The sequence below is a fragment of the Salmo salar genome, chromosome ssa12 (genome assembly GCF_905237065.1).
Source record: "Salmo salar chromosome ssa12, Ssal_v3.1, whole genome shotgun sequence".
Taxonomy (NCBI): Eukaryota; Metazoa; Chordata; class Actinopteri; order Salmoniformes; family Salmonidae; genus Salmo; species Salmo salar.
Genome location: NC_059453.1, coordinates 26,333,027 through 26,358,462, shown reverse-complemented (window position 1 = coordinate 26,358,462; position 25,436 = coordinate 26,333,027). Strand labels below are relative to the sequence as shown.

Below are 25,436 nucleotides of genomic sequence, written 5' to 3'. Positions count from 1 at the left end.
ATCATACATTGAGTACTTTAACTACCGTAATTTCCGGACTATACGCCGCAACTTTTTTCCCACGCTTTGAACCTCGCGGCTTAAACAATGACGTGGCTAATATATGGATTTTTCCCGCTTTCAAATTTTTTCTCTCCAAAAAAAAACATTCTGTGACGTGCTCAGTTTTTTGGCGGCATGAAGCTTTCATTAGACCAATGAAATTGCCGAACGGGTTAAGGTCAAACAACTTTTTTGTTTACTGTTTAGATTAAATCGAGCGCTCTCAAACTTCCCATCATTCTGATTACGGTAGTCATTTTGTCACCTTCATCATGGCAAAGACACGGAGAAATGCATATGATGCAGCTTTCAAGTTGAAGGCGATTGATCTGGCTGTTGGAAAAGGAAATAGAGCTACTGCACGGGAGCTTGGTCTTAATGAGTCGATGATAAGACGTTGGAAACAGCAGCGTGAGGAATTGACTCAGTGCAAAAAGACAACTAAAGCTTACTGCAAATGTTTTATTTTTTGTTACAAGCCGTGTTTCGTTAAAGCCTATTTATTTTTGTTACAAGCCATGTTTCGTTAAAGCCTGTGTAAAGTTAATTTGTTTCAATGTACCGGTAGGCACCTGCGGCTTATAGACATGTGCGGCTTATTTATGTTCAAAATAACATTTTTTTTCAAATTCAGTGGGTGCGGCTTATATTCAGGTGCGCTCAATAGTCCGGAAATTACGGTATACAACCAACAGTTCATGGGAAAGGTGTAGAAGTAGGAAGGCGTTGAGCGACACAGTATCAGGCACACACACACACACAGAAACACAACCCCCCCATAGACAGCCAACTATCTACCACATAGACAGCACATTAGTAGCTCTAATTCTCAGTATACACCCCCATAGTTCCCTTTTAGTGTTTGGAACATGGCCGCCCTACAAGGCTTACAAACTCTGTCCATGGATCAGTGTGTGAACCCTCTACCCTCCTGCTGGTGGCATCAAAGCCTGGCCTCCACTTCCTCTGTTCAAAAGGACCCACACTGTAAACAATGAGTCCTCAGCCTCTCTGAGTCTCTCAGAGAAACACACCGCACAGCAGGATGGGAAAGTTTTGAAAAAGAGACAGGGCGAAATATTGACTCAGTTTGGTGAGGACACACATTGTTAGAGAGAGAGTTAGAGAGAGAGAGAGATAGAGAGATCATGCGCTCATGGGCTCCTGAGTTCTTCAGCAAAAAATGGAATTATAGTTTGATAAATGTAGATAAACATGAATTTTTTTCGCAATAACATATTTACTGTTCACTTTTTATAGTGTATTTTACTTTCGTTTATCCATTTCACTTGCTTTTCCATGCCAATAAAGCCCCTTGAATTGAACTGAACTGAGTGTGTGTGTGTGTGTGTGTGTGTGTGTGTGTGTGTGTGTGTGTGTGTGTGTGTGTGTGTGTGTGTGTGTGTGTGTGTGTGTGTGTGTTAGATACTCACTCTACTGGGGGGTTGAGGTCATCAGCTTTGGTCTCAAAGAAGCGCAGCACCTCCTCACTCTGAGACAACTGAGGAGGGAGACGGACCAGAGCCTGAGAGGGAGAGGGAGGGAGTGAGAGAGGGGGGGAAGAGAGGGAGAGGAGGAATAGGGGAAGGAGGGAGGGAGAGAGAGAGAGAGAGAGAGAGAGTGGGTGAACATCCGGTGTAAGATACCGTACAACGATGCACCACACAAAGCAACTCTTGGAATGATGAACTATGGGGGATGCATTCCAACATCCATTTTACGTTCTACCTTTGCAATACATAACAGTATAATCCTTGGGACACAGTTTGGCTCCAATTCAATGGAAGATCATATGTCAGCCTATTCCACTGAGGATGGACATCCATTTGTAATGGTCATGCTAAGTCACACTACTATAGGAACAGATCAATAGGAACCAATGACAAGGTAGACATCGTGGACATATTGTACTATATTTGAGATTGATGTTGAACAACATCCATATCATATTCATGGAATTTATTTCACAGGGACAGTGCACAACTTCAAATGAATTAATATTCCATTGTTCACAATAAGAGCAAATACCCGTCCGTACTCATATGATCATTTTCTAGTCATGTGTTATTGAGGAAGTGTATATTATATTAAAAGACAGCTAGTGATACAGATGGTTTGGCTCCAGCCTCTCACAATCCTTTGAGAGGGCCTTCTGTGTAATCACTATCCTTCTGTTGTTTGTCTTGTGACAACAAACAGGAAATAAACAGTAAAGTTCAGATCAGAAGATGATGATTGATAGACAGGCAGAACAATCTGTTGACATCTCCAAACATAAAAATATTTTAAGACATATTAAGTAAAAAGATAATGAGCTATTTTCTTTTTTAAACCTTTAAAAGTTGAGTAAGCAAGAATTTTGTCCACAAATGATTAATGATTGCAATAATGTAGTTATTTTGTTAGATACTTCTCCCTATCAGCTGAAATCTTGTTTTTTTTTCAAAGCCATTTTAGCTGTCGCACTAGCTTTTCGGTCCGAACAGATTCACAAATCATGGGAATTTGTCATGCTATGCAGACGTTGACTCCCTCCGAGGCATTTGTTTCTAGGCAACCTCCCTGCACTTGCCGGGGCAAGCCTGCTCCCTCCGTGGCTAAAGCCAGTGTGAGAAACATGCTAACAAATGTTTGTGCTATGAAATTAAATAAATACTGCACTCTGACACACAAAACGTATTTCCTAGATTCATGATAGTGCTACTAAACAAAGCAAGGAAAGTTCATTTCAAAATGTGACATAGCTTTACTGGAATGTGCTGCTGTTTTAGGTAGCTTCTGACATGACTGACTGCATCTTTAAGTTGTGTTTGAGCATTTATATAAACACTGGGCATGAGTATTTGGAGGTTATCAAAACTTATCATCAAAGTTGAGAGAGAGTCTTTCAAAATGTTGGATTTCACTGATTATAAGATGCGGCCGTGGACAATAAAGTCCACCCTTTTATCTGTGTTTCAAGGCAGAAAACTGGACACCTTCCCTACTTCAGGAGTGCTGGAGCAGCTTTATTGTGTGTGTGACGGTCCAGCCCCCATGTTTTTTACATCCATGGCCTTCAATACCAAGGTGTGTGAAAGAGGGAGGTGGGGGGAGAAAGAGTGAGAGGACGGAGAGCGGGAAAGAGAGAAAGGGAGAGAGAGAGAAAGAGTAAGTGAGAGAGAGAGAGAAAGAGAGAGAGAGAGGGAGTAAGTGAGAGAGAGTGTGTGAGAGAGAGACAGAGACAGACAGAGAGAGAGAGAGAGAGAGAGAGGGGGAGAGAAATAACTTTTGTTAATTTTTTTATTGTTTATTTCACTTTTGTTTATTATCTATTTCACTTGCTTTGGCAATGTAAATATGTTTCCCATGCCAATAAAGCACTTAAATTGAAATGTAATTGAGAGAGAGGGAGAGGTAGCGAGAGAGAGAGAGGGGTGGGGGGGCAGTGAGAGGGAGAGAGAGAGGATGAGATGGGGGTAGAGAGAGAGGGAGAGAGAGAGGGAGAGATGGGGGCAGAGAGAGAGTGAGACAGAGGGGGAGAGACGGGGCAGAGAGAGAGAAGCCTCGCTATTGAGAAAGGTTGCCGTAGGCAGACCTGGCTCTCAAGAGAAGACAGGCTAGGGGCCTCCCGAGTCGCACAGTAGTCTAAGACACTGCATCGCAGTGCTAGCTGTGCCACTAGAGATTCTGGGTTCAAGTCCAGGCTCTGTCGCAGCCGGCCGCGAATGGGAGACCCATGGGGCGGCGCACAATTGGCCCAGTGTTGTCTGCGTTAGGGGAGGGTTTTGCCGGCAGGGATGTCCTTGCAACTCCTGTGGCGGGCCGGGAACAGTGCACACTGACACGGTCACCAGGTGTACGGTGTTTTCTCCGACACATTGGTGCAGGTGGCTTCCTGGTTAAGCAGGCATTGTGTCAAGAAGTAGTGCGGCTTGGTTGGGCTTCGCCTCTCCCGAGTCCGTACGAGAGTTGTAGCGATGAGACAAGACTGTAACTACCAGTTGGATACCATGAAATTGGGGAGAAAAAAGGGTAAAAAAAGAGAAGACAGGCTATGTGCACACTGCCCACAAAATGAGGTGTAAACTGAGCTGCACTTACTAACCTCCTAACCGCAAAATATATGACCATATTAGGGACACGTATTTCCCTCAGATTACACAGACCCACAAAGAATTTGAAAACAAATCCAATTTAGATAAACTCCCATATCTATCTGTGCAATCACAGCAGCAAGATGACCTTTTGACCTGTTGCCAAAAGAAAAGGGTGAAGAACAAACTTTTTCTTTAACTATTTTCCCATCGTTACAACACTGTACTGTACATAGAGACAATATGACATTTGAAATGTCTTTATTATTTTGGAACTAATGTGAGTGTAAAATTCCTGAGAGAGAGAGAGAGCGAGAGAGAGAGAGAGAGAGAGAGAGAGAGAGAGAGAGAGAGAGAAGCAAAGGGGAAACGATAAGAGCTTTTTTAAAGTCAGACTGTTGAATGACCAAAGGTGGAGGTTTTGGGGGAGTTTTAGAAAACTTTCATTAAAATGAAATACTCAACCGAGGGCATAGCCTTTATCTGGCTTTTGAAAGAGTGGGTAGCTTTTTAAAGTCTATCTTTTGTTGGACACACTGTTCTTGTGTGTTCTAAACTAAACAAAACTAGGTCAAATCTCTTTCTAAAACTTCATGACCAGAATAAACCAAAGCCTTAGAGACCAATACAGTAAGGGAAAAAAGTATTTGAACATGCTTTGGGGGTGTTTTTCTGCTAAGGGGACAGGACAACTTCAACGCATCAAAGGGACGATGGACGGGGCCATGTACCGTCAAATCTTGGGTGAGAACCTCCTTCCCTCAGCCAGGGCATTGAAAATGGGTCGTGGATGGGTATTCCAGCATGACAATGACCCAAAACACACAGCCAAGGCAACAAAGGGGTGGCTCAAGAAGAAACACATTAAGGTCCTGGAGTGGCCTAGCCAGTCTCCAGACCTTAATCCCATAGAAAATCTGTGGAGGGGCTGAAGGTTTGAGAAACCTTAATGACTTGGAGAAGATCTGCAAAGAGGAGTGGGACAAAATCCCTCCTGAGATGTGTGCAAACCTGGTGGCCAACTACAAGAAACGTCTGACCTCTGTGATTGCCAACAAGGGTTTTGTAACCAAGTACTAAGTCATGTTTTGCAGGGGGGTCAAATACTTATTTCCCTCAATAAAATGCAAATCAATTTATACAATTTTTGACATGCGTTTTTCTGGATTTTTGTTGTTGTTATTCTGTCTCTCACTGTTCAAATAAACCTACCATTAAAATTATAGACTGATCATTTCTTTGTCAGTGGGCAAACGTACAAAATCAGCAGGGGATCAAATACTTTTTTCCCTCACTGTAAGTATGACAATGTGTTTTCAGACTGGCTAAGTATTTGAAAAACATTTCCTCAGATGGGCCGTTGTAGGTTTGCTAGCTTGGTAACTGCCCCTGAACATAATAAAAACGTATACTTTTAAAATTCGGCAATAAGATGAGTTAAGAGACAAGACTGTATCGTATCAAGTATTTGCACAGAAATGTGCAACCGACAACACCATCTTATTGTGGTGCAAACTGGAACCCCCCCCCCACTCAACACATGTACCCTACAACACCAGTGTTTAACGTCACCCCTAACCTCTGACTTCTAAATCCCAATAACATGTGACAGGGGGGAGCCCAAGTGGGACAGGATGTTTACAGCGTGTGTGTGTGTTTTGACAGTAATGCCTCCTCGCTCACCCTGCAGTAGTCATCGATGAAACGTAGCCTCTTCATGGCCACATCACGCACATGACTCCGCCTGAACAGGATTTTACCTGAGGGAGCGAGGGAGGGAGGGAGGGAGGGAGGGAGGGAGGGGGAGGGAGGGAGGGAGGGAGGGAGGGAGGGAGGGAAATGAGAGAGAGAGAGTAGATGGGAAGGGACACATTTTAGATGTTAGAGAGTGTAAAACCGTAATAAATTAAAGACAATCCTGTCTCGTAGCAGAGGACAACCCTTCAGTGTGTTTGTGTATTGCCACAGGCTAACACTAGATGTCAGTAACACATGAAAGACTTCTGAACCACTACAATCTCACTCTCATACTCTCATAGTGAACGGTCTTGTCCTACGTGGACCTCGAAATGTGACTTGCCCTCTTAACATATCTAATGGGATTTAAGCGCTTGGAAGTTATGTATCTAGTCTAACTCTGTGACTTCAAAGAAAAATGGCACCAGCCAATCAGAACGCCCCCTACTCCAGGGTATGCCACGGTCACTACAGTCCCACAGGAAGTGATCAAATTACCCTTCCTGTGAACTGAAGACACAGAGGATGAGAGGAAGAGCTGGGGACAGACTGTGTGGGTTCTGATTGCCAGCAATACTTTGAATGATGAATAGTAGAGGGGTAATAGTGCAGTGCTGGAGTTTCTTAGATCAGAGACCATCATGTAAACCACAGGCAATCTTCAACCATAACTCTGACTTGCAATACCTAACCCAAGTCTTTGAAGGCCAGCTGCTAACATTGTGTGTAATTGAGTGAATCCTATGGGGACTATTTCAAAGAAGCTGCCATGGACACATTTCCACATCTGGACTGGACGAAGACATTATATTTGGTGCGACTAATTTTTCAACGCTGCTGACTACTGCCCTCTTGAACAGGTCTCTCTTGCAAAAGAGATGTTATCTCAATCAGACTATCCGGTCAAAATAAATGTTACAAAAGGTATGTAAACAGATAGAGGTGGATGTTTTGGTTGACATCCAGGTGGCTTAATGTGAGGTGGGTTGGCGGGGTGGGGATTGCCTGACGACTCTGAATTCTTCCAATGCTCTGTGTTGGCTACATACCTCAGCTTGAATCTGCCATCATAGAAGCCGGTTGTGGTGACGAGGCGTGTTGTACAAAACAAAGTCATCAGCGACTGGATAATCTCTAGCCAGAGTATCAAAACCAATGACCAATATTCAAAACATCGCTTTACCCACATGAGTTCTGGCTCGGGCCCAACCCATCCGTTTCTGGGACTGTGGTAACCAAGGGGGCCAGCAGGGAGCTACAAAGGAAGGAGCAGGACCTTGGTCAGCTCCAGAGGGCTTGCCAGGCCAAGGTGAGTCAGCACCATGGACAGCTCTACAGACACCAACTGGGGCTGGTGAATCAACACCAATATTACCCAGTCCAGGTGCTTCAACCAATTGACACCTGGAATTGGTCCCACCTGTCCCTTGTTACTCCAAATGGGTATAAGTAGAGGTGCAGTCAGTCGGGGCTTGGGCAGACAGGCAGAGGGTACGCCTAGTCCTCAGAAGAACTGGAGTGAGAATGAGAAGCACCTCGATCAGACGCCTAAGAAGATACTAGGTGATGTTTGACTCTCTTCTTTTTCTTTGGCCCCAAAGGTAGAGGACCCATTCCTGGGCAGCAGGACACCCAGCGCAAGTTGAGAGCATGTATTGAAACCCCGGACTCATCGTTCTCTCTCTTTTGTTCATTAACACAGGCCGAGGAGCCGCCCTGCCGGACACAGAGTGACCCACCCATTACCGGAGAGGCCTTTCAGTTGTATTTCACTCCTCTCCGTTCCCCCCAACCTTTATTAAAGAACAACTTTTGTTTGAGCACCGCAAAACGGTCTCTCTCTGTCTTATTTTATTGTGAGTTTCACCTCTGACTCCCCTGGGTTGCCACAGGACCAATCAGACGGTCCGAATGTGTTCGGGTTCTAGAATGGTCGTGGAGGGAGTCAAGATCAGACTCAATGCGGAGAAGAAACAAACGTTCGGGGTGTGGCGTTTGGCCAGAGCAATGAGTCTGGGTAGCCAGGCATGGGTAGGGAGAGGGCTGAGAGCATGTGGTCTCCATCAGGCTCTAACAGAGCCTAACCAACATAAACAGTAAACAGACAGAAGCCTCTCACTCGCACACCAGGAGTGTTGTCTCTCTCTCTGTTCTACCATCTCTTCCTCAATCTCTTTTTCCATTGTGTGTCTCACTCCCACACATCAGACAAACACACACTGTCAGCACCTGCCTGCTGCTGCACCTCGGAGAGACAGTGAACTGGATAGACAGACTGATGAATAATGTATGAGCGACACTAGGAGGGGCGTCGATACGAGCATGATACTGATGCGGTGTAACTTCCTGCCGAGTCAGCGCTATCGGTGACTTGACTGTCATGGTGGTGTCTGTCTGCCTCAACTCAGACTGTACTTCCTTATAAACCCCAATAAGTCCCTATGGTTAGTGTCGTGTCATTAGATCTTATGGCCATATATGGCAAGGGATCGATTAGAGTGTTGGCCGGGTTCGATATTAAGGGCAATGGGGTTGACAGAGGCTTTGCTTATCGGAGTGTGAAAGACTTTATACGTGTGGAGAAAAAAAAGGAAAGGAAAGGAGAGAGGGACAGAAAAATGATGGAGACTGACCTGGGAGAAATGATGGAGACTGACCTGGGAGAAATGATGGAGACTGACCTGGGAGAAATGATGGAGACTGACCTGGGAGAAATGGGATGATTCTCTTTTTGGGATCTTTCTGCCCTCCCTCGATTGGGAACTTGTCAAGAATCTGCATCTGTAAAGAGCAACACACAGAGACATTTTTGTATTAATTTAAGAGCGAGAGAAATATTTGGCAAACATTTACAAATGTAGTTCACCTCAATGCAGCTCACTGAGGAATTGAATAGTGTTTCATTTCATTGAATTTCATTGAAAGAAACAGCTGGGCTCAGTATTTAAAATTCCCCGCCACTCCGATCACAGCATCAGGGATTATATCATATCAAAGCTCGGACACATTTTCAATTCCCAGTTGGACAAGGACAAACGCTGCACGGTGTTCTGCTGCTTGTGGTGGAGAGGAGTTAATGTGAGTCGATTTATTCATAAAGCCATCGTGGTACTAAGGGAGGAGAAGTGCTGACACCGGGGTTAGAGGGACCTGCACGCAAACACACACACACGCACGCACACGCGCCCACACACACACCGGGGGAGTTTTTCCACACACCCACACAAACTCCAGAGGTCAGAGATGCCTGGCAGTGTCGGCCATATTGTGTTTATCCAATTTCAACCCCTAAATAAATCATGCAAAAGGGGGGATTAGGAAAAGTAAATGGGGCTGTGGGTGAAGAAGCCTATACTGTCTGCAGCATATATATACTGTAAGAAGAGAAGAGAGAGAATAGATAGAGAGAAAAAGATAGGGGAAAAGTGTGTGTGTGTGTGTGTGTGTGTGTGTGTGTGTGTGTGTGTGTGTGTGTGTGTGTGTGTGTGTGTGTGTGTGTGTGTGTGTGTGTGTGTGTGTGTGTGTTTGGAAGTGGGCTGCTCATTTGACGGCTACACGGAACAGGCCTTTGCCGACAAGCTGCTTAAATACCAGCCCCTTGCGGCACGCTTGGACAGCCTCGGGTGGAGGTGCAAGCTGGTGGCGCTTATATTTGGCAGCCTCTGCCACGTACACAGCCTTGCAGTGTGTGGCCTCCAGATTGCGGGCCTGACAAAAACTAGGGCAAAGCAGTAGGCTGGATACGGCTCTGTTTCAGCTGTCCTGGGAAGCCTAGCTGTTTGGAGAAGGAGGTGCTGTCCGTACCTTTGAGTGCCATGCATACAGGAACCTTTGAAATATTTGGAACCTTTTTTAATGTAAATTTGATTGGTGGATTCAAATAAAGTATTTATTGTGTGTGTGTGTGTGTGTGTGTGTGTGTGTGTGTGTGTGTGTGTGTGTGCGTGTGCGTTCCTGTGTGTGCTCCTGCGTGTGTTCCTGCACGTGTTCCTGCTTATGTATGTGGGTGTGTGTGACAGAGAAAGAGACACAGAAAAACAGAGAGAGAAAGAGAGAGACCACACACCATGAATCTGGTGTGCATCAGGGCAGGGTAAAGACCCAGAGGAACCAGGTGAATAAACAATCTAGCAGTACGGGGACGAGGGACTGGTCCAAACCCAGTTCTCTCTCTGTGTCTGGGTCAGCATACGTCTACACACAGCCCCATGTTGACTGGGTTCTTCCCAGAAACTAAACTCCGCTGGGTTTCTCTTTCTCATAGAAATAGAATTACTAGAACAGAAATTCCCATTCACATCAATGGGTCTGTGATGGGTTGGGCTGGCGGTATTCTATTTGTATGCTTTGTCTTCCCTGACTGGGATCGCAGCACAATTCAGTCTTGTTTTGCTCTCACAGGGAAAAACTCTATATGCCTTGTCCCAGAGGAGGGGTTGGTCTTCCAGTGGGTAAACTGCTGAGTGGTGGTCCACTCTGAACTGAAAGCAATGTTGGTGGTTTGAATGCTTGAGCCAAACAACTAAGACCAGCTTAAACTTTTTCTGACCAAAATGTAGCTGCGAAGGAGAAGTAGGTAGCAGTAGCTAATAGGTAGCAATGGGAATGAGTATCTTATAACTAGGAGTTACTGTCTCGCAGTAAAAGTGTGTAAACAAAACCTAATGAGGTAGGGAGGATGAAGGAATGTAAGAGGTACTTTGACAGTTTACTGTGAAGTTCCTGTTCTGCTGTGTAGGTGTTATAAATTGAGGGCTAGAATCACTAAAAACCCTTGCTGTCACGCCCTGACCTGAGAGAGCCGTTTTTCTCTGTTTAGTTAGGTCAGGGTGTGATATGGGGTGGGCATTCTATGTATTTTATTTCTATGTTTTGGCCGGGTATGGTTTCCAATCAGAGGCAGCTGTCTATCGTTGTCTCTGAATGGGAGCCATACTTAGGCAGCCTTTTCCCACCTGGTTTTTGTGGGTAGTTGTTTTCTGTTTTGTTATGTGACCTGACAGAACTGTTGGCTTTCGTTTTGTTTCTGTTGTTAAAGTGTTTCGTATTATTAAATAATTATCATGAACACTCACCACGCTGCGCTTTGGTCCCCTCCTTTCGACAGCCGTGACAGAACTACCCACCACCAAAGGACCAAGCAGCATGGGCCGATTGACTGGACCTGGGAGGAAATCCTGGATGGGGCAGGACCCTGGACAAGGCCTGGGGAGTATCGCCGTCCGCAAAAAAAAGTGAGCCAACTCCCCGTGCTTACCGTGGAGACCGAGTGACCGTGCAAACACCGTGTCATGCGGTGATGCGCACTGTGTCGCCAGTGCGCACTCACAGCCCGGTGCGCTCGGTGCAAGCTCCTCACCGTTGCCGTACTAGAGTTGGCACGCAGCCAGGAAGGAGTGTGCCTCCTCTGTGCACCCAGGCTCCTGTGCATCTCCCCAGTCCGGTGAGACCGGTTCCAGCTCCACGTAGGAAGCCTCCAGTGATGATCAATGGTCCGAAGCCTCCAGTGGTAATCCATGGCACGAAGCCTCCAGTGATGATCCATGGCCCGGAGCCTGTAGGGATGATCCATGGCACGAAGCCTCCAGTGATGATCCATGGCCCGGAGCCTGTAGGGATGATCCATGGCACGAAGCCTCCAGTGATAATCCATGGCCCGGAGCCTGTAGGGATAATCCATGGCAAGGAGCCTGTAGGGATGATCCATGGCCCGGAGCCTGTAGAGATAATCATGGCACGAAGCCTCCAGTGATGATCCATGGCACAGAGCCTCCAGTGATGATCCATGGCGCGGAACCCGTAGTGATGATCCATGGCACGGAGCCTGCAGCGACGCTCCCCAGTCCGGAACCTACAGCGACGCTCTCCAGTCCGGAGCCTCCAGCGACGCTCCCCAGTTCGGAGCCTCCAGCGACGCTCCCCAGTCCGGCGCCTCCAGCGACGCTCCCCAGTCCGGAGCCTCCAGCGATGCTCCCCAGTCCGGAGCCTCCAGCGACGCTCCCCAGTCCAGAGCCTCCAGCAACGCTCCTCAGTCCGGAGTCTTCAGCGACGGTCTGCAGCCCGGAGTCTTCAGCGATGGTCTACAGCCCCGAGTCTTCAGCGGCGGTCGGCGTTTCAGAGCCTCCGGCGATGATCCACGGTCTGGTTCCTCCGGCGACACAGAAGCGGGTGGATCAGCGAGCAGTGTGGGGGCTACGCCCGAACCAGAGCCGCCGCTAAGTATAGATGTCCACCCGGACACTCCCCTATAGGTTCAGGTTTGCGGCCGGGAGTCCGCACCTTTGGGGGGGTACTGTCACGCCCTGACCTGAGAGAGACGTTTTTCTCTGTTTAGTTAGGTCAGGGTGTGATATTGGGTGGGCATTCTATGTATTTTATTTCTATGTTTTGGCCGGGTATGGTTTCCATTCAGAGGCAGCTGTCTATCGTTGTCTCTGAATGGGAGCCATACTTAGGCAGCCTTTTCCCACCTGGTTTTTGTGGGTAGTTGTTTTCTGTTTTGTTATGTGACCTGACAGAACTGTTGGCTTTCGTTTTGTTTCTGTTGTTAAAGTGTTTCCTATTATTAAATAATTATTATGAACACTCACCACGCTGCGCTTTGGTCCCCTCCTTTCGACAGCCGAAACACTTGCTGAGACCATACAGAACATAATCCAGCTGTTGTCTGCTTCAATTGAACAAAGAGTTAACTGAGTTGCTTAATTTCCTCAATCAACATACTGAATCAAGTTAGCTATCTCCCCTCTGTTTATTAGTGGTTCGATCCAAATGATCCTATTTGGCCTCGTTGGACCAAGTTCAAAACTTGTAAATGTTTAAAAAAATTGCTGCCAATTGCCGTTCCTCTTCCCTCACCCTAAAATACCCAGAACTCTCCCTTTCCTCTCCCCATCTCTTCTTGTCTCCCTGGACAGACTCCTGGCTCTCGGAGACGCATTTTCCCCATCCTGATCCCATCGGGAAATGTGGGACCACAGAACAATGTTGTCTCTCTGAACAGGTGCGAGGGTGCTATTTCTGGCACCACCAAAACAGGTGGGAATAAAAATCCCAGGACGATATGGAGTGGAGAATAAAAAATAATACGAAAACGCAGCCTCATTCAGAACAATAGTCCCAGTCGGTATTTATGTAATAATAAGAAATTCTCCTCGGCAACGCCCAACAATCTACCCCCATTGTATAAGAGGCAACTTTGTTGTAGATTGTTTTGCTATACAGAAATAACAAAACATGCAGAAAAGCTGCTGTGTTGTTTAATGTAACCAGGAAAAAAATCCCAACCTACGGTTCGCAATACCCCCTCTTGTAGGGAAATAGTGCCTGCTAGAAAAGCCCTGTGCTGTGGCTTCAGGCTAATTGGCGTTGGAGAGTGGGAAATGTGGGGTCCTCGTGTCCAAGTAGGCTACACGTACCTATGTCTGGAAAAACATTTCATCACAGGTAAGACATTTAACTTGCTTGGTGTAGTCAGTTTGTAACTCATTACTCATTACTTGTAGCTGTATAGTCTATTTATTTGTGTTGTTGGTCTTGGTTAATTAGCTAGCACTCACTCACGAGGCTGCTAGCACCGTCATGAAATGGGGCGAGAGGGAAGCCCTACAATCTTATGATTCTCTAAGTAGTGATAACGCTCGGGAGCAGGCAATGTTGAAAAGTAATCTTTAGACATCTTGTACTTTTCTAAAATGTAGTTTTGTAATTGAATAAAACAAGCAGACAACAAGAAAAATTGCATCTTAAAATGGTCAAGTTTTTGCTGTGAGCCAACGGGGTAACCTAGGTAACCACAGGTTGTTTCCCCCACAGGCGAGCAGGGCCGCAACGTTCTATCTAATACCGACTGGGACTATGGCTGTAGCTACTACTTCTCAGACCTGACTCTGTCTCCTTGGTAACCAGCCTAGAGAGAATGAGTGTGAGTGTTCTGAAGCGTTCTGATTGGATAAGACTGTGAGGCTCTGGACCACTATTAGAGGAGTTGGGTCGGGGAAAAAAGAGACACACAGAACATGTTTCTTTTCCTCTATTGTCAGTGAGTATCTCTACGAATTCTATCCCTACACCAACTCTGCTATGAGGACTTATCATTATTGCTGCATTCACATGCTAGTCGGGGGAAAAAAACGTAAACTCCGAAATGTCCGACTTGCTAACTGGTTGAACATCTATAACTACAACCAGTTAGCAAGACGTACATTTCTGAGTTCCCTAGTCAAATCAAATCAAATGTTATTGGTCGCATAAAGATATTTAGAACCCTAGCTCCAACAGTTCCGACTAGCAGGTGAACCCGACACTGCTTGCGAAATCGTAGGTGCAGTGTAACAAGGCGTTGGTATTGGAAATGTGCTTTGAATATGGATAACATTGTAGGCTACGGCCCACAGCTGCAGCAGGCCCCTCTTCATATCATGCACAGTGGCTTATAATAGGCACGCCATATATGGAGTTGTGGGAATGAGTTGGGATTTAAGTTAAAGAGTCCGCTGTGTATTGGAGAGAGAGAGAGTTTGATCGAGAGAGAGAGAGAGAGGAGAGAGAGAAAAAGAGGGAGAGAGAGGAGAGAGAGAAAAAGAGGGAGAGAGAGAGAGAAAGAGAGAGAGAGAGAGAGGGAGCGAAAGAGAGTGAAAGAGAGGGAGAGAGAGAGAGAAGAGAGAGAGAGAGAGAGGGAGCGAAAGAGAGTGAAAGAGAGGGAGAGAAAGAGAGAGAGAGAAAGAGAGAGAGAGAAAGAGACAGAGAGAAAGAGAGGGAGAGAGGAGAGAGGAGAGAGAGGGAGAGAAAGAGAGAAGAGAGACAGAGAGAGAGAGGAGAGAGAGAAGGAGAGGGAGAGAGGGAGAGAGGAGAAAGAGGGAGAGAGAGAGAGAAGAGAGAGAGTAGAGACAGGGAGAGAAAGAGAGAGAGGAGAGCGAAAGAGAGACAGGAGAGAGAGAGGAGAGAGATGAGCTATGTACAGTAAAACACTACATAACTGATATAATATATTTTATAATATAATATATTTTTATATATATATCTGTTTTAAACCTTTTTGAGTGCAATGTTTACTGTTCATTTCTAATGGTTTTTTGTTGATGTTGTTAAATCTGTTTCTTCTAACTTTTGATTATTGTTTATTCACTTGCTTTGGCAATGTAAACATATGTTTCCCATGCCAAAAAGCCCCTTTGAATTGAATCAGAGAGAGAGAGAGAGAGAGAGAGAGAGAGAGAGAGAGAGAGAGAGAGAGAGAGAGAGAGAGAGAGAGAGAGAGAGAGAGAGAGAGAGAGAGAGAGAGAGAGAGAGCGCATCGACACGCATCACTTCCTGTTGACGGTCATGTGACCTGTGAAGAGTGACTCAACAGGAGCTACCCCTGGTTGAACCACACAGATGACAGAGCTCAGTGACAGAACACACAGTCACACACAGATAGACGCACAAGCACACAAAGACACACGCACACACACACACACACACACTTAGCAGCTCCCCACTTATGAAACAAACTCATGATCCCACCATTTCCACGATAATAATCACATGGTTCCACTGAGAATCAAACGAACCCTAAACAATCAGCAGCAGTCAGATTTACTAGGTGTAATGTCAACATAGTGAGTCTTTGTAGCTTGTAATGGTGGGCGGAGGCGGAATCAAATTAATTTATTTCCTGGGCTGCAGCCCAAATGGTACACTACTCCCTATGCTGTACATTGCACTACTTTTGACCAGAGCCTTTTGGGCCCTGGTCAAACGTGGTGCACTATAAAGGGAATAGGGTGCCATGTGAGATGCAGCCCTGGACTCTCTCTCTCTAGCAACTCACTTTAATCCACTAATTACAAGACATGTTGGTGTAAACAAGACAGGAAATAAAAGGGGGCTGACGGGGGAGGGAGGGAAGGGTGAAAAGTAATTGATATTTTGCCTGTCTAGTATTGCCAGAACAGAACGCAGGTTCTTCCCTTATTCCTTCTTAATCCTCCTACTACTAGCCTGGTCCCAGATCTGTTTGTGCTATCTTGTGATATTGACCATGTGAGTTAGGCAAGATAGCACAAACAGATCTGGGACCAGGCTACACCACTCCAGTGCTTCAACACAAAAGACAGAGCGACTGAGGAAACGAATGGAGAACATGAATCAAGTCTGGACACGCATTAGTGGCCCGGGGTATCAAGTTTCTAGAGACAGATGTCTGGATCCGGGGAACAGGGGTTAGCGAATAGTGAGCTAGTGCTCCCTCCAACCACAATCATTCACAGTTGCGGCTCTATATATAAATTGGAACCTTGGCATTCGATCTCAACAAATCACAGCTCGGTGCCTCCAGTTATCTTGATGGAACATGTATTAACCCATTTCAGAAGGGGGTGAGGTGATGTATGGATTCGAGTTGCTGGAGAAATTGGCTATATTCTGGTAAAGTCAATGGGGAGTGTTGTTACGTTGTAACCCTGTAGGTTCCACTTGAAGCTCCCCAGTCCCAAGGCAACAGGTGCTTGGATGTGGTAACGTCTATCACTCCCAGCTCCAGGTCTCCTCTTCCAGCTTCCAGACTCCAGATCTGGCCTTGGCCTGGAACTCCAGGGAAAGGCTATGGAAGTCTTAGGAAGCCCATCATCATCATACCATGGATTGGAACGGGAATGGGATTCAGGGGTTGGAATTTCAAGCATACTGTATCCCAAGGCTTGGTGCCGTAGTTTTGGGGCTAGTGTTTAACACGCTCTGTAGGCTTTATTACACAACCGTGGGGACTGGAAAGACCAATGGATCTTTGGGTCTAGATCTGTACGTTACAACACACAGGTGAACCCTGTCTTGCGGTTGTTCTGCTTTCACGCAGTGCTCAAGAACGCATGAGCCCATGGAATGAAAGAACAAGAGAAACACTGAAAATGGCACCAGGCTATACCACTCCAGAGCTACGACACAAAACACAGAGCGACTGAGGAAACGAATGGACAAAAGGTTAATAAACACTGAAGTAGAGAAGGGGAAAACAGAGAACTGCAATGGTTTTGAGTTTCTCCGCATCTCCGCGGAGTCGCATTAAGTCGAGGAATAACTACTTAGTTGTCGTGTGTATCTACTGCAATGAAACCAAGGCAACCCTTCCCATCATAGTACATTACTTAAATACTGTGAGAAGCAAAACCAGTATCACGTTTCACTTTCTTAGTGTGAGAAGGTTGGCACTCTAGACAAGGGGTTTGAAATCAATGTAGTTACGGCAGTAAATGTTGCTGTCAATCCTGAAAGCTTTGACGGTAGTTTTCCAGTAACCCTGCCACCCTCTTCCTGACCACAACTAACTCTACCCTTGATTCAGAACAACCTCTACTTCTGTGGCCAGTGGGCACAAACCCCACCAAAGCAAAAAGAACATGGCTTCAGGTTACCAACTGCAGCTTCCTGCTTCTGTTAAAGGTAGAAAAATAGGCCAGCCATCTTACAGTAGAGTGCAGAGAGAGAGAGAGAGGGGGGGTAGAGAGAGAGAGAGAGAGAGAGAGAGAGAGAGAGAGAGAGAGAGAGAGAGAGAGAGAGAGAGAGAGAGAGAGAGAGAGAGAGCCTTCAGCCCTCTAACGGTACCTAAATTGGCCTAGCGCTCAGCCAACATTCTCAGAGTTTCCATGCTTGGAATCAGGACAAACTTTGAGCCACGTGGCCAGACCACAAGCCCAGAGAGAGAGGCAGCAGGAAGGGATGCCAGCGCCCCTGGTGTGTGCCCCGTACGCTCTGCCCGCACTCCCAAGGGCATGGAGGGGAAATGAGACTCCTGACAGAGATTGCATTTTTCTCCTTTCCACAAAAAAAAGGGTTATTTCAGGTCTATTTCATTATAAGACAATATATTTCAAATGAAAAGTGGGGCAGAGTTGAGAATCTGGTCATAGGACATGATTGAGAATGCCAGCTGCTATCTTGAACATGTATCTCCTGCAAAATACTTTTGAGGCAAACCTTTATAAATGAAGGTTTAATGAAAAGTAGTGTTTTTGTCAGTATATTTCTAAAAAGGGATTTTGTATCTGCACTGAAGATCTTTCCTCAAAGCTCTTCCTGCCTATTCCCATCAGATGTAATCCGATTGAGGGGGAAAGCCAGAGAGAGAGGAGAGAGGGTGAAATTGGATCATCTGTAATATAAAGATTGTCTGGGTAATTGGGATGAGCATCAGCGATACATCACACACACACGCATACAAATCCTCACAAGACCACCATCCTCAAAAGTCTCCAGCCCCTAGCTGTGCGTAAGCTAATGCATTTGACCTATAGGTGGAGTGGGCCTCGGCTTAGCTGAAAATTCGCTCTCCGTTAAGAGCAAAACAAGAAAGGAAAGAGACAGAAACGAGGAAGAAAGACAGAGAGAGAGACAGCCGGATTATAATTAACGGTGTGAACCACTGTGTGAGAAGCCAGGTTCAGGGCCGTTCCAGGCTGACGAGGTAGTGATGAGAAGCCGTGTACTGACAGACAGACAGGACTGCTGTTTACTGAACCGTTGTTCATTAACACTAACCAAGGGTTCGGCTGGAGGCTGGAGAGGAGCTATTGCTATTACAATGGAATAGAAGGACACCTGGTCCGCTAACCACTGCTACCTATAGCAAAGGAGGATAGGATACCAAGGAAGTGGCAGAAGACACGTCATACAGAGGTCCTTTGTGGTTTATATATGTCAGACCAGAGTTAACTAGAGTTCCCCACCTGTCGAATTTGGCCTGCGGGTGATTTTATTTGGCCCTCCACGGTTTCTGAGCAAAAAACATTTATATTTGTGATTATATATATATATATAAGTGAATTTAATTTTGGGAATCTGTTCCAAAGTATTCCCACGCATAATAGAGAGATATACACTGAGTGTACAAAACATTAGGAACACCTGCTCTCTCCATGACATAGACTGACCAGGTGAATCCAGGTGAAAGCTATGATCCCTTATTGATGTCACTTGTTAAATCCACTTCAATCAGTGTATATGAAAGGGAGGAGACAGGTTAAAGAAGGATTTTTTAAGCCTTGATACAATTGAGACAGGGATTGTGTATGTGTGCCATTCAGAGGGTGAACGGGCAAGACAAAATATTTAAGTGCCTTTGAACGGGGTGTGGTAGTAGGTGCCAGGCGCACCGGTTTGTGTCAAGAACTGCAACGCTGCTGGGTTTTTCATGCTCAACAGTTTCCAGTGTGTACCAAAAATGGTCCACCACCCAAAGGACATCCACCCAAGTTGACAACTGTGGGAAGCGTTGGAGTCAACATGGGCCAGCATCCCTGTGGAACGCTTCCGACACCTGAGTCCATGCCCTGACGAATTGAGGCTGTTCTGATGGCAAAGCGGGGGTGTATTAGGACGCAGTTCCTAATGTTTTGTACGCTCAGTATATGTGATCGTATTCAAATGTAAGCAAGGTTTGAAATGATTATGTTTTAGTCAAATATTATATATGTTTGGGCTTCTTGCGGTCAATTTGCAGTCTACAAATTATTTGAAATTATGTTCAGGCCCCCCGACTATCAGCTCAAGAAAAAATCGGCCCGCGGCTGAATCTAGTTCATGATCCCTGCTCTAGAGTATTGTACCTGTAGCCTATATGGGTATGGTCCTGAACCTTTGACCTGATCAGGAAAAACACAGAACCCTATTAATGTATGGGTATGTATTCTATATCCTGTAAGCCACATTATCTGAGGTGTAGCTGTAAATGTAACCCTGCTATTTCATACTATATTCAGAGGTCACTGCCACAACAATACAATTTCTCCAACCAACATTCAACTCTGTATAATGTCTATCCACTGCGACCGCCCTGCAAACTAAAAACAGTTTACACATTGTGTTCTCGGGCAAAGGGATGAACCTTCCTTCAATAAAAAACGTATTATTTATAAAATCCAAAGGACATTTCTATGAAACCTTGAACGACTTCACTCTGCAAGCCATTGTGCAAAACAAGCCAGAGCACTAGCTATTGATGTTTATGGCAAAAACCTTTCAAGTGTTTTTATCGACTGAGACTCCCCCTCAGCCTGAGAAGACCTTGAGTTGAACAGGAGGCCTGTAATTATAAACATTTATATATATATATAAATCTATCTATCTATCTATCTATCTATCTATCTATCTATCTCGATAGATAGATAGATAGATAGATAGATAGATAGATAGATGAGATAGATAGATAGATAGATAGATAGATAGATAGATAGATAGATAGATAGATAGATAGATAGATAGATAGATAGATAGTGATAGATAGATAGATAGATAGATAGATAGATAGATAGATAGATAGATAGATAGATAGATAGATAGATAGATAGATAGATAGATAGATAGATAGATAGATAGATAGATAGATAGATAGATAGATAGATAGATAGATAGATAGATAGATAGATAGATAGATAGATAGATAGAGAGAGAGAAAGGGAGAGTGACAGAGGGAGAGAAGGGAGAAAGAGACAGAGAGAAAGAGAGAGAGACAGAGAAAGGGAGAGTGACAAAGAGGGAGAGAGAGAGCGAGAAAGAGAGAGAGAAAGAGAGAGAGAGAAAGAGAGAAAAAGGGACAGCGACAGAGGGAGAAAGAAGGGAGAAATAGGGAGGAAGAGAGAGACAGATAGAGAGCGAGAGACAGAGAGGGAGAGAGAGAGAGAGAGAGAGAGAGAGAGAGAGAGAGAGAGAGCTAGCCAGGCAGCTACAGACAAAGTCTTTCAGCGGCCATATGTCTTCTGATAACAGGTGGTTAGATTGGGGAAGTAAACAGGGAAGAGCTGTTGGACCGGTGCAAGGCATTGGAAATATTTGACTAGATGAAAAGAGTGTTGGAGGGCAATGAGAGACTGGAGTGTGAAACTGACAGACAGGCACACACAGTGGTGTACATACTGTACGTGTTATGCACACACACACACACACACAAACACACACACACACACACACACATACACACACACACACAGACAGTAGACACATACACCTATACTGTATAAAGATAGAAACATGCAAACAGGCAAGGATTCTCTCTGCCATACAGATATGCACACGCACGCACGCACGCACGCACACACACACACACACACACACACACACACACACACACACACACACACAGTCTTATTCCTGGCACTTCTTAATTGGGACCTGCTGAAAATGTAACTGTCAAAACCGTCAAAGGGGATCCTCCATTTGCTAATATCACATTTCTGGATTGACTGACTCCAACTACTGCTATTTCGTGTGTGCATGCACATATGTACACACACACACACACACACACACACACACACACACACACACACACACACAGAGAAACACTAGTGCTGCTAACCTAAACAACGAAGGCTAGGTGGGTCTCTCTCTCTCTTCTCTCTTTCTTTCCCTCCAGCCCTCCCTCTCGCTCTCTTTCTCTCTCCCTCCCCCTAAACACACCTCAGCTCAGCCACAGTGTGAGCTCTGGGCCATGATGAAACGTCCCACAAACGGACTGAACTCCGTTTATTCATCCTAAATTTAGCTCTCTCTCCTAATCCCTTGCGCCAAGGCTGTGGGAAACGGCTACATATTTCCCCCTCCGTCCCGACCTGAGCGAAGACCCGAGCCAGTCTGTCCTGTGAAGTGCCCAATTATACGCCAGCGGCGCTAAGCACGAAGCACAAGAACAGTGCCTGTGTCTGACGTGAAGGTGTCTTTCCTGTCCCGCGGGTGAAAAACACTCTCCAATCTGGGCCTCTCTCTCATACTCCCTCTCCCTCCTCCATCGTGGTCGCGCAAGACTCCAACACCATCATCAAGGTTGCTGACGACACGACGACGATGAGGTAGCCTATAGGGAGGAGGGCAGACACCTGGCGGTGTGGTGCCAGAACAACAACCTCTCCCTCAATGTCAGCAAGACAAAGGAGCTGGTCGTGGACTACAGGAAACGGAGGGCCGAGCACGCCCCCATCCACATCGATGGGGCTGCAGTGGAGCGGGTTGAGAGCTTCAAGTTCCTCTGTGTCCACATCACTAAGGATCTATCATGGTCCGTACACACCCACACAGTTGTGATGAAGGCACGACAGCTCCTACCCCCAATCCATAAGACTTCTAAACAAGACTGCTAAATAGCTAATCAAATAGCAACCCACACTACCTGTATTGACCCGTTTTTGCACTGACTCTACGCACACACAGTGGACTCTACCCACACACTCACACATACTTACACTGACACTCCAACACACACATACACTCACACATAACATGCACACAGATGCGTACTGACGGCACACACACACACACTTTCACACTCACCATATACGCTGCTGCTACTGTCTATTATCTATCCTGTTGTCTGGTCACTTTACCCCTACCTACAGTTGAAGTCGTAAGTTTACATACACCTTAGCCAAATACATTTAAACTCCGTTTTTCACAATTCCTGACATTTATTCGTAGTAAAAATTCCTTGTCTTCAGTCAGTTAGGATCACCACTTTATTTTAAGAATGTGAAATGTCAGAATAATAGTAAAGAATTATTTATTTCAGCTTTTATTTCTTTCATCACATTCCCAGTGGGTCAGAAGTTTACATACACTCAATTAGTATTTGGTAGCATTGCCTTTAAATTGCTTAATTTGGGTCAAACGTTTCGAGTAGCCTTCCACAAGCTTCCCACAATAAGTTGGGTGAATTTTGGCCATTCCTCCTGACAGAGCTGGTGTAACTGGGTCAGGTTTGTAGGCCTCCTTACTCGTACATGCTTTTTTAGTTCTGCCCACAAATTTTCTATGGGATTGAGGTCAGGGCTTTGTGATGGCCACTCCAATACCTTGACTTTGTTTCCCTTAAGCCATTTTGCCACAACTTTGGAAGTATGCTTGAGGTCATTGTTCATTTGGAAGACCCATTTGCGACCAAGCTTTAACTTCCTGACTGATGTCTTGAGATGTTGTTTCAATATATCCACATAATTTTCCTCCCTCATGAAGCCATCTATTTTGTGAAGTGCACCAGTCCCTCCTGCAGCAAAGCACCCCCACAACATGATGCTGCCCCCCCGTTCTTTACATTTGGGATGGTGTTCTTCGGCTTGCAAGCTTCCCCCTTTTTCCTCCAAACATAACGATGGTCATTATGGCAAAACAGTTCTATTTTTGTTTCATCAGACCAGAGGACATTCCTACAAAAAGTATTATCTTTGTCCCCATTTGCAGTTGCAATCCATAGTCTGGCTTTTTTATGGCGGTTTTGGAGCAGTGGCTTCTTCCTTGCTGAGCAGCCTTTCAGGTTATGTCGAAATAGGACTCGTTTTACTGTGGATATAGATACTTTTGTACCTGTTTCCTCCAGCATCTTCACAAGGTCCTTTGCTGTTGTTCTGCGATTGATTTGCACTTTTCGCACCAAAGTACGTTAATCTCTAGGAGACAGAATGCATCTCCTTCCTGAGGGGTATGACGGCCTCGTGGTCCCATGGTGTTTGTACTTGCGTGCTATTGTTTGTTCAGATGAACGTGGTACCTTCAGGCATTTGGAAATTACTCCCAAGGATGTACCAGACTTGTGGAGGTCTCAAAAAGAAATTCTGAGGTCTTGGCTGATTTCTTTCGATTTTCCCATGATGTCAAGCAAAGAGGCACTGAGTTTGAAGGTAGGCCTTGAAATACATTCACAGGTACACCTCCAATTGACTCAAATTATGTGAATTAGCCTATCAGAAGCTTCTAAAGCCATGACAACATTTTCTGGAATTTTCCATGCTGTTTAAAGGCAGAGTCACCTCAGTGTATGTAAACTTCTGACCCACTGGAATTGTGATACAGTGAATTATACGTGAAATAATCTGTCTGTAAACAATTGTTGGAAAAATGACTTGTGTCCTGCACAAAGTAGATGTCCTAATCCGACTTGCCAAAACTATAGTTTGTTAACAAGACATTTGTGGAGTGGTTGAAAAACGATTCTTAATGACTCCAACCTAAGTGTATGTAAACTTCCCACTTCAACTGTAGCTACCTCAATTACCTTGTACCCCTGCACAGTGACTCGGTTCTGGTACTCCCTGTATATAGTCATGTTTATATATTTATATATACATATTCTTATTCCATCCCTTTATATTTATGTGTATTAGGTAGTTGTTGGGGAATTGTTAGATTACTTGTTAGACATTACTGCACTGTCGGAACTAGAAGCACAAGCATTTCAGTACACTCGCAATAATATATGCTAACCATGTGTATGTGACCAATAAAATTTGATTTGATTTGTTCTTTTTACTCGTTATTGTTATTCGTTATTCACAGTGTTTTTAGTGTCACTATTTCTATTTCTTTTTTTATCTTTTAACTCTGCATTGTTGGAAAAGGACCCTTACGTAAAGCATTTCACTGTCAGCCTACAGCCGCTGTTTACGAAGCATGTGACAAACACATTTCGATTTGATCCCTCTCCATCTCGCTTTATCTCCCTGTCTCCCTCCCTCCCTCTTTCTCCACTCTGGGCTCATAAAGTAGTCCTTTATTCCTGACCCCAGACAATGGGAACCCTTATAGCCCAGCCTAGCCTTGCCTAGCGCAGCAGTACAGTACAGAACATCCAAAGAACACCCACAAGGACGAGAGGACCGAGAGGAATGAGGGGGCCGAGGGCACTGAAGCTATTCAGCCATCCATCCTTGGAGATGGCATATCAATAATGCTGTGTGGTCTAGATGTGTTTCAATCAAACAGTCCTCGGTCCGAGGGTAAGGGATTCTACATTGGGCGACCTTCATTTTGAAAGCTCTGGCAGAGGGATACTGTATAATTTACTTAGCGGAGTTGAATTGAATATGGGCTGCCTTGGTCCTGGCTATACAGTAGACTTTTGTGAATGTTTTTCAAAGGGCATAAAATATATCAACTATGCAAGTGGAATTTGACTACATAAGTGGAATGCAAGGCAAAATATGTGAATATCCATATGCTTTTATCAATGTACAATCTCAAATATTCAATGAGAAAGATTTTTCAAACTTCAGTCCTAGCATTAACATTCCGAAACCTAAATATTCCGTCAGAAGCCATGGTCAGTCAGAGAGACTTGCGAACAGAGGAAAGAGAGGGATGTGGAGAGGAATACAAACCGGAGGAGAGCCTCATAAAAACATCAGTCAGTCTGTTAGTTCCCTCCTTCAGAAGAAGGGTTTTAAAAAATACCAGCCTTGTGCCAGACTGAAGGACACAGGCCCATTCACAGATCCCTCAGTGGTTCCTCAAATGATAAGGCTACTCATCATTAGAGAAGGGACTTTTTCCTAACTGGGAAAAACTCCACGTACTAATCACAACCTAAACTAAAAACTTGCGAGTTTTGATATGTTGAAGATATATGTCGGATTAAAGGGGTTTTCAGTGTCACTATTACTATAAAGTTGGTATAAGAAGCAATAGAAGCTCCCATAAATGTCTTTGGCCTTCCCAGTTGCCCCATGGGTAAACTTAGTTCCTGTTCCAACTGGTTTCCTTTCAGACGCCTGGAAACAGAGTAGTTGACTAACTGGTCATAACTCGAACATAAGTGGAGAGTCACTATATTAACGTGACTGTAGA

General features: G+C 45.1%; 1 protein-coding gene across 4 annotated transcripts in view; it reads right to left on the bottom strand.

The window, feature by feature from the left end:
- LOC106564693 (SH3 and PX domain-containing protein 2A) overlaps window positions 1-25,436 on the bottom strand; it is a 114,809-nt gene that overhangs the window by 69,029 nt on the left and 20,344 nt on the right. For all 4 annotated transcript variants that reach the window (XM_045691189.1, XM_045691190.1, XM_045691191.1 and 1 more), the window contains 3 exons: window positions 8,561-8,636; window positions 5,802-5,878; window positions 1,476-1,567 (listed from right to left, as the gene is read on the bottom strand). In XM_045691189.1, the coding sequence (XP_045547145.1) occupies window positions 1,476-1,567; window positions 5,802-5,878; window positions 8,561-8,636 (245 nt within the window). The remainder of the gene's footprint in view (window positions 1-1,475; window positions 1,568-5,801; window positions 5,879-8,560; window positions 8,637-25,436) is intronic.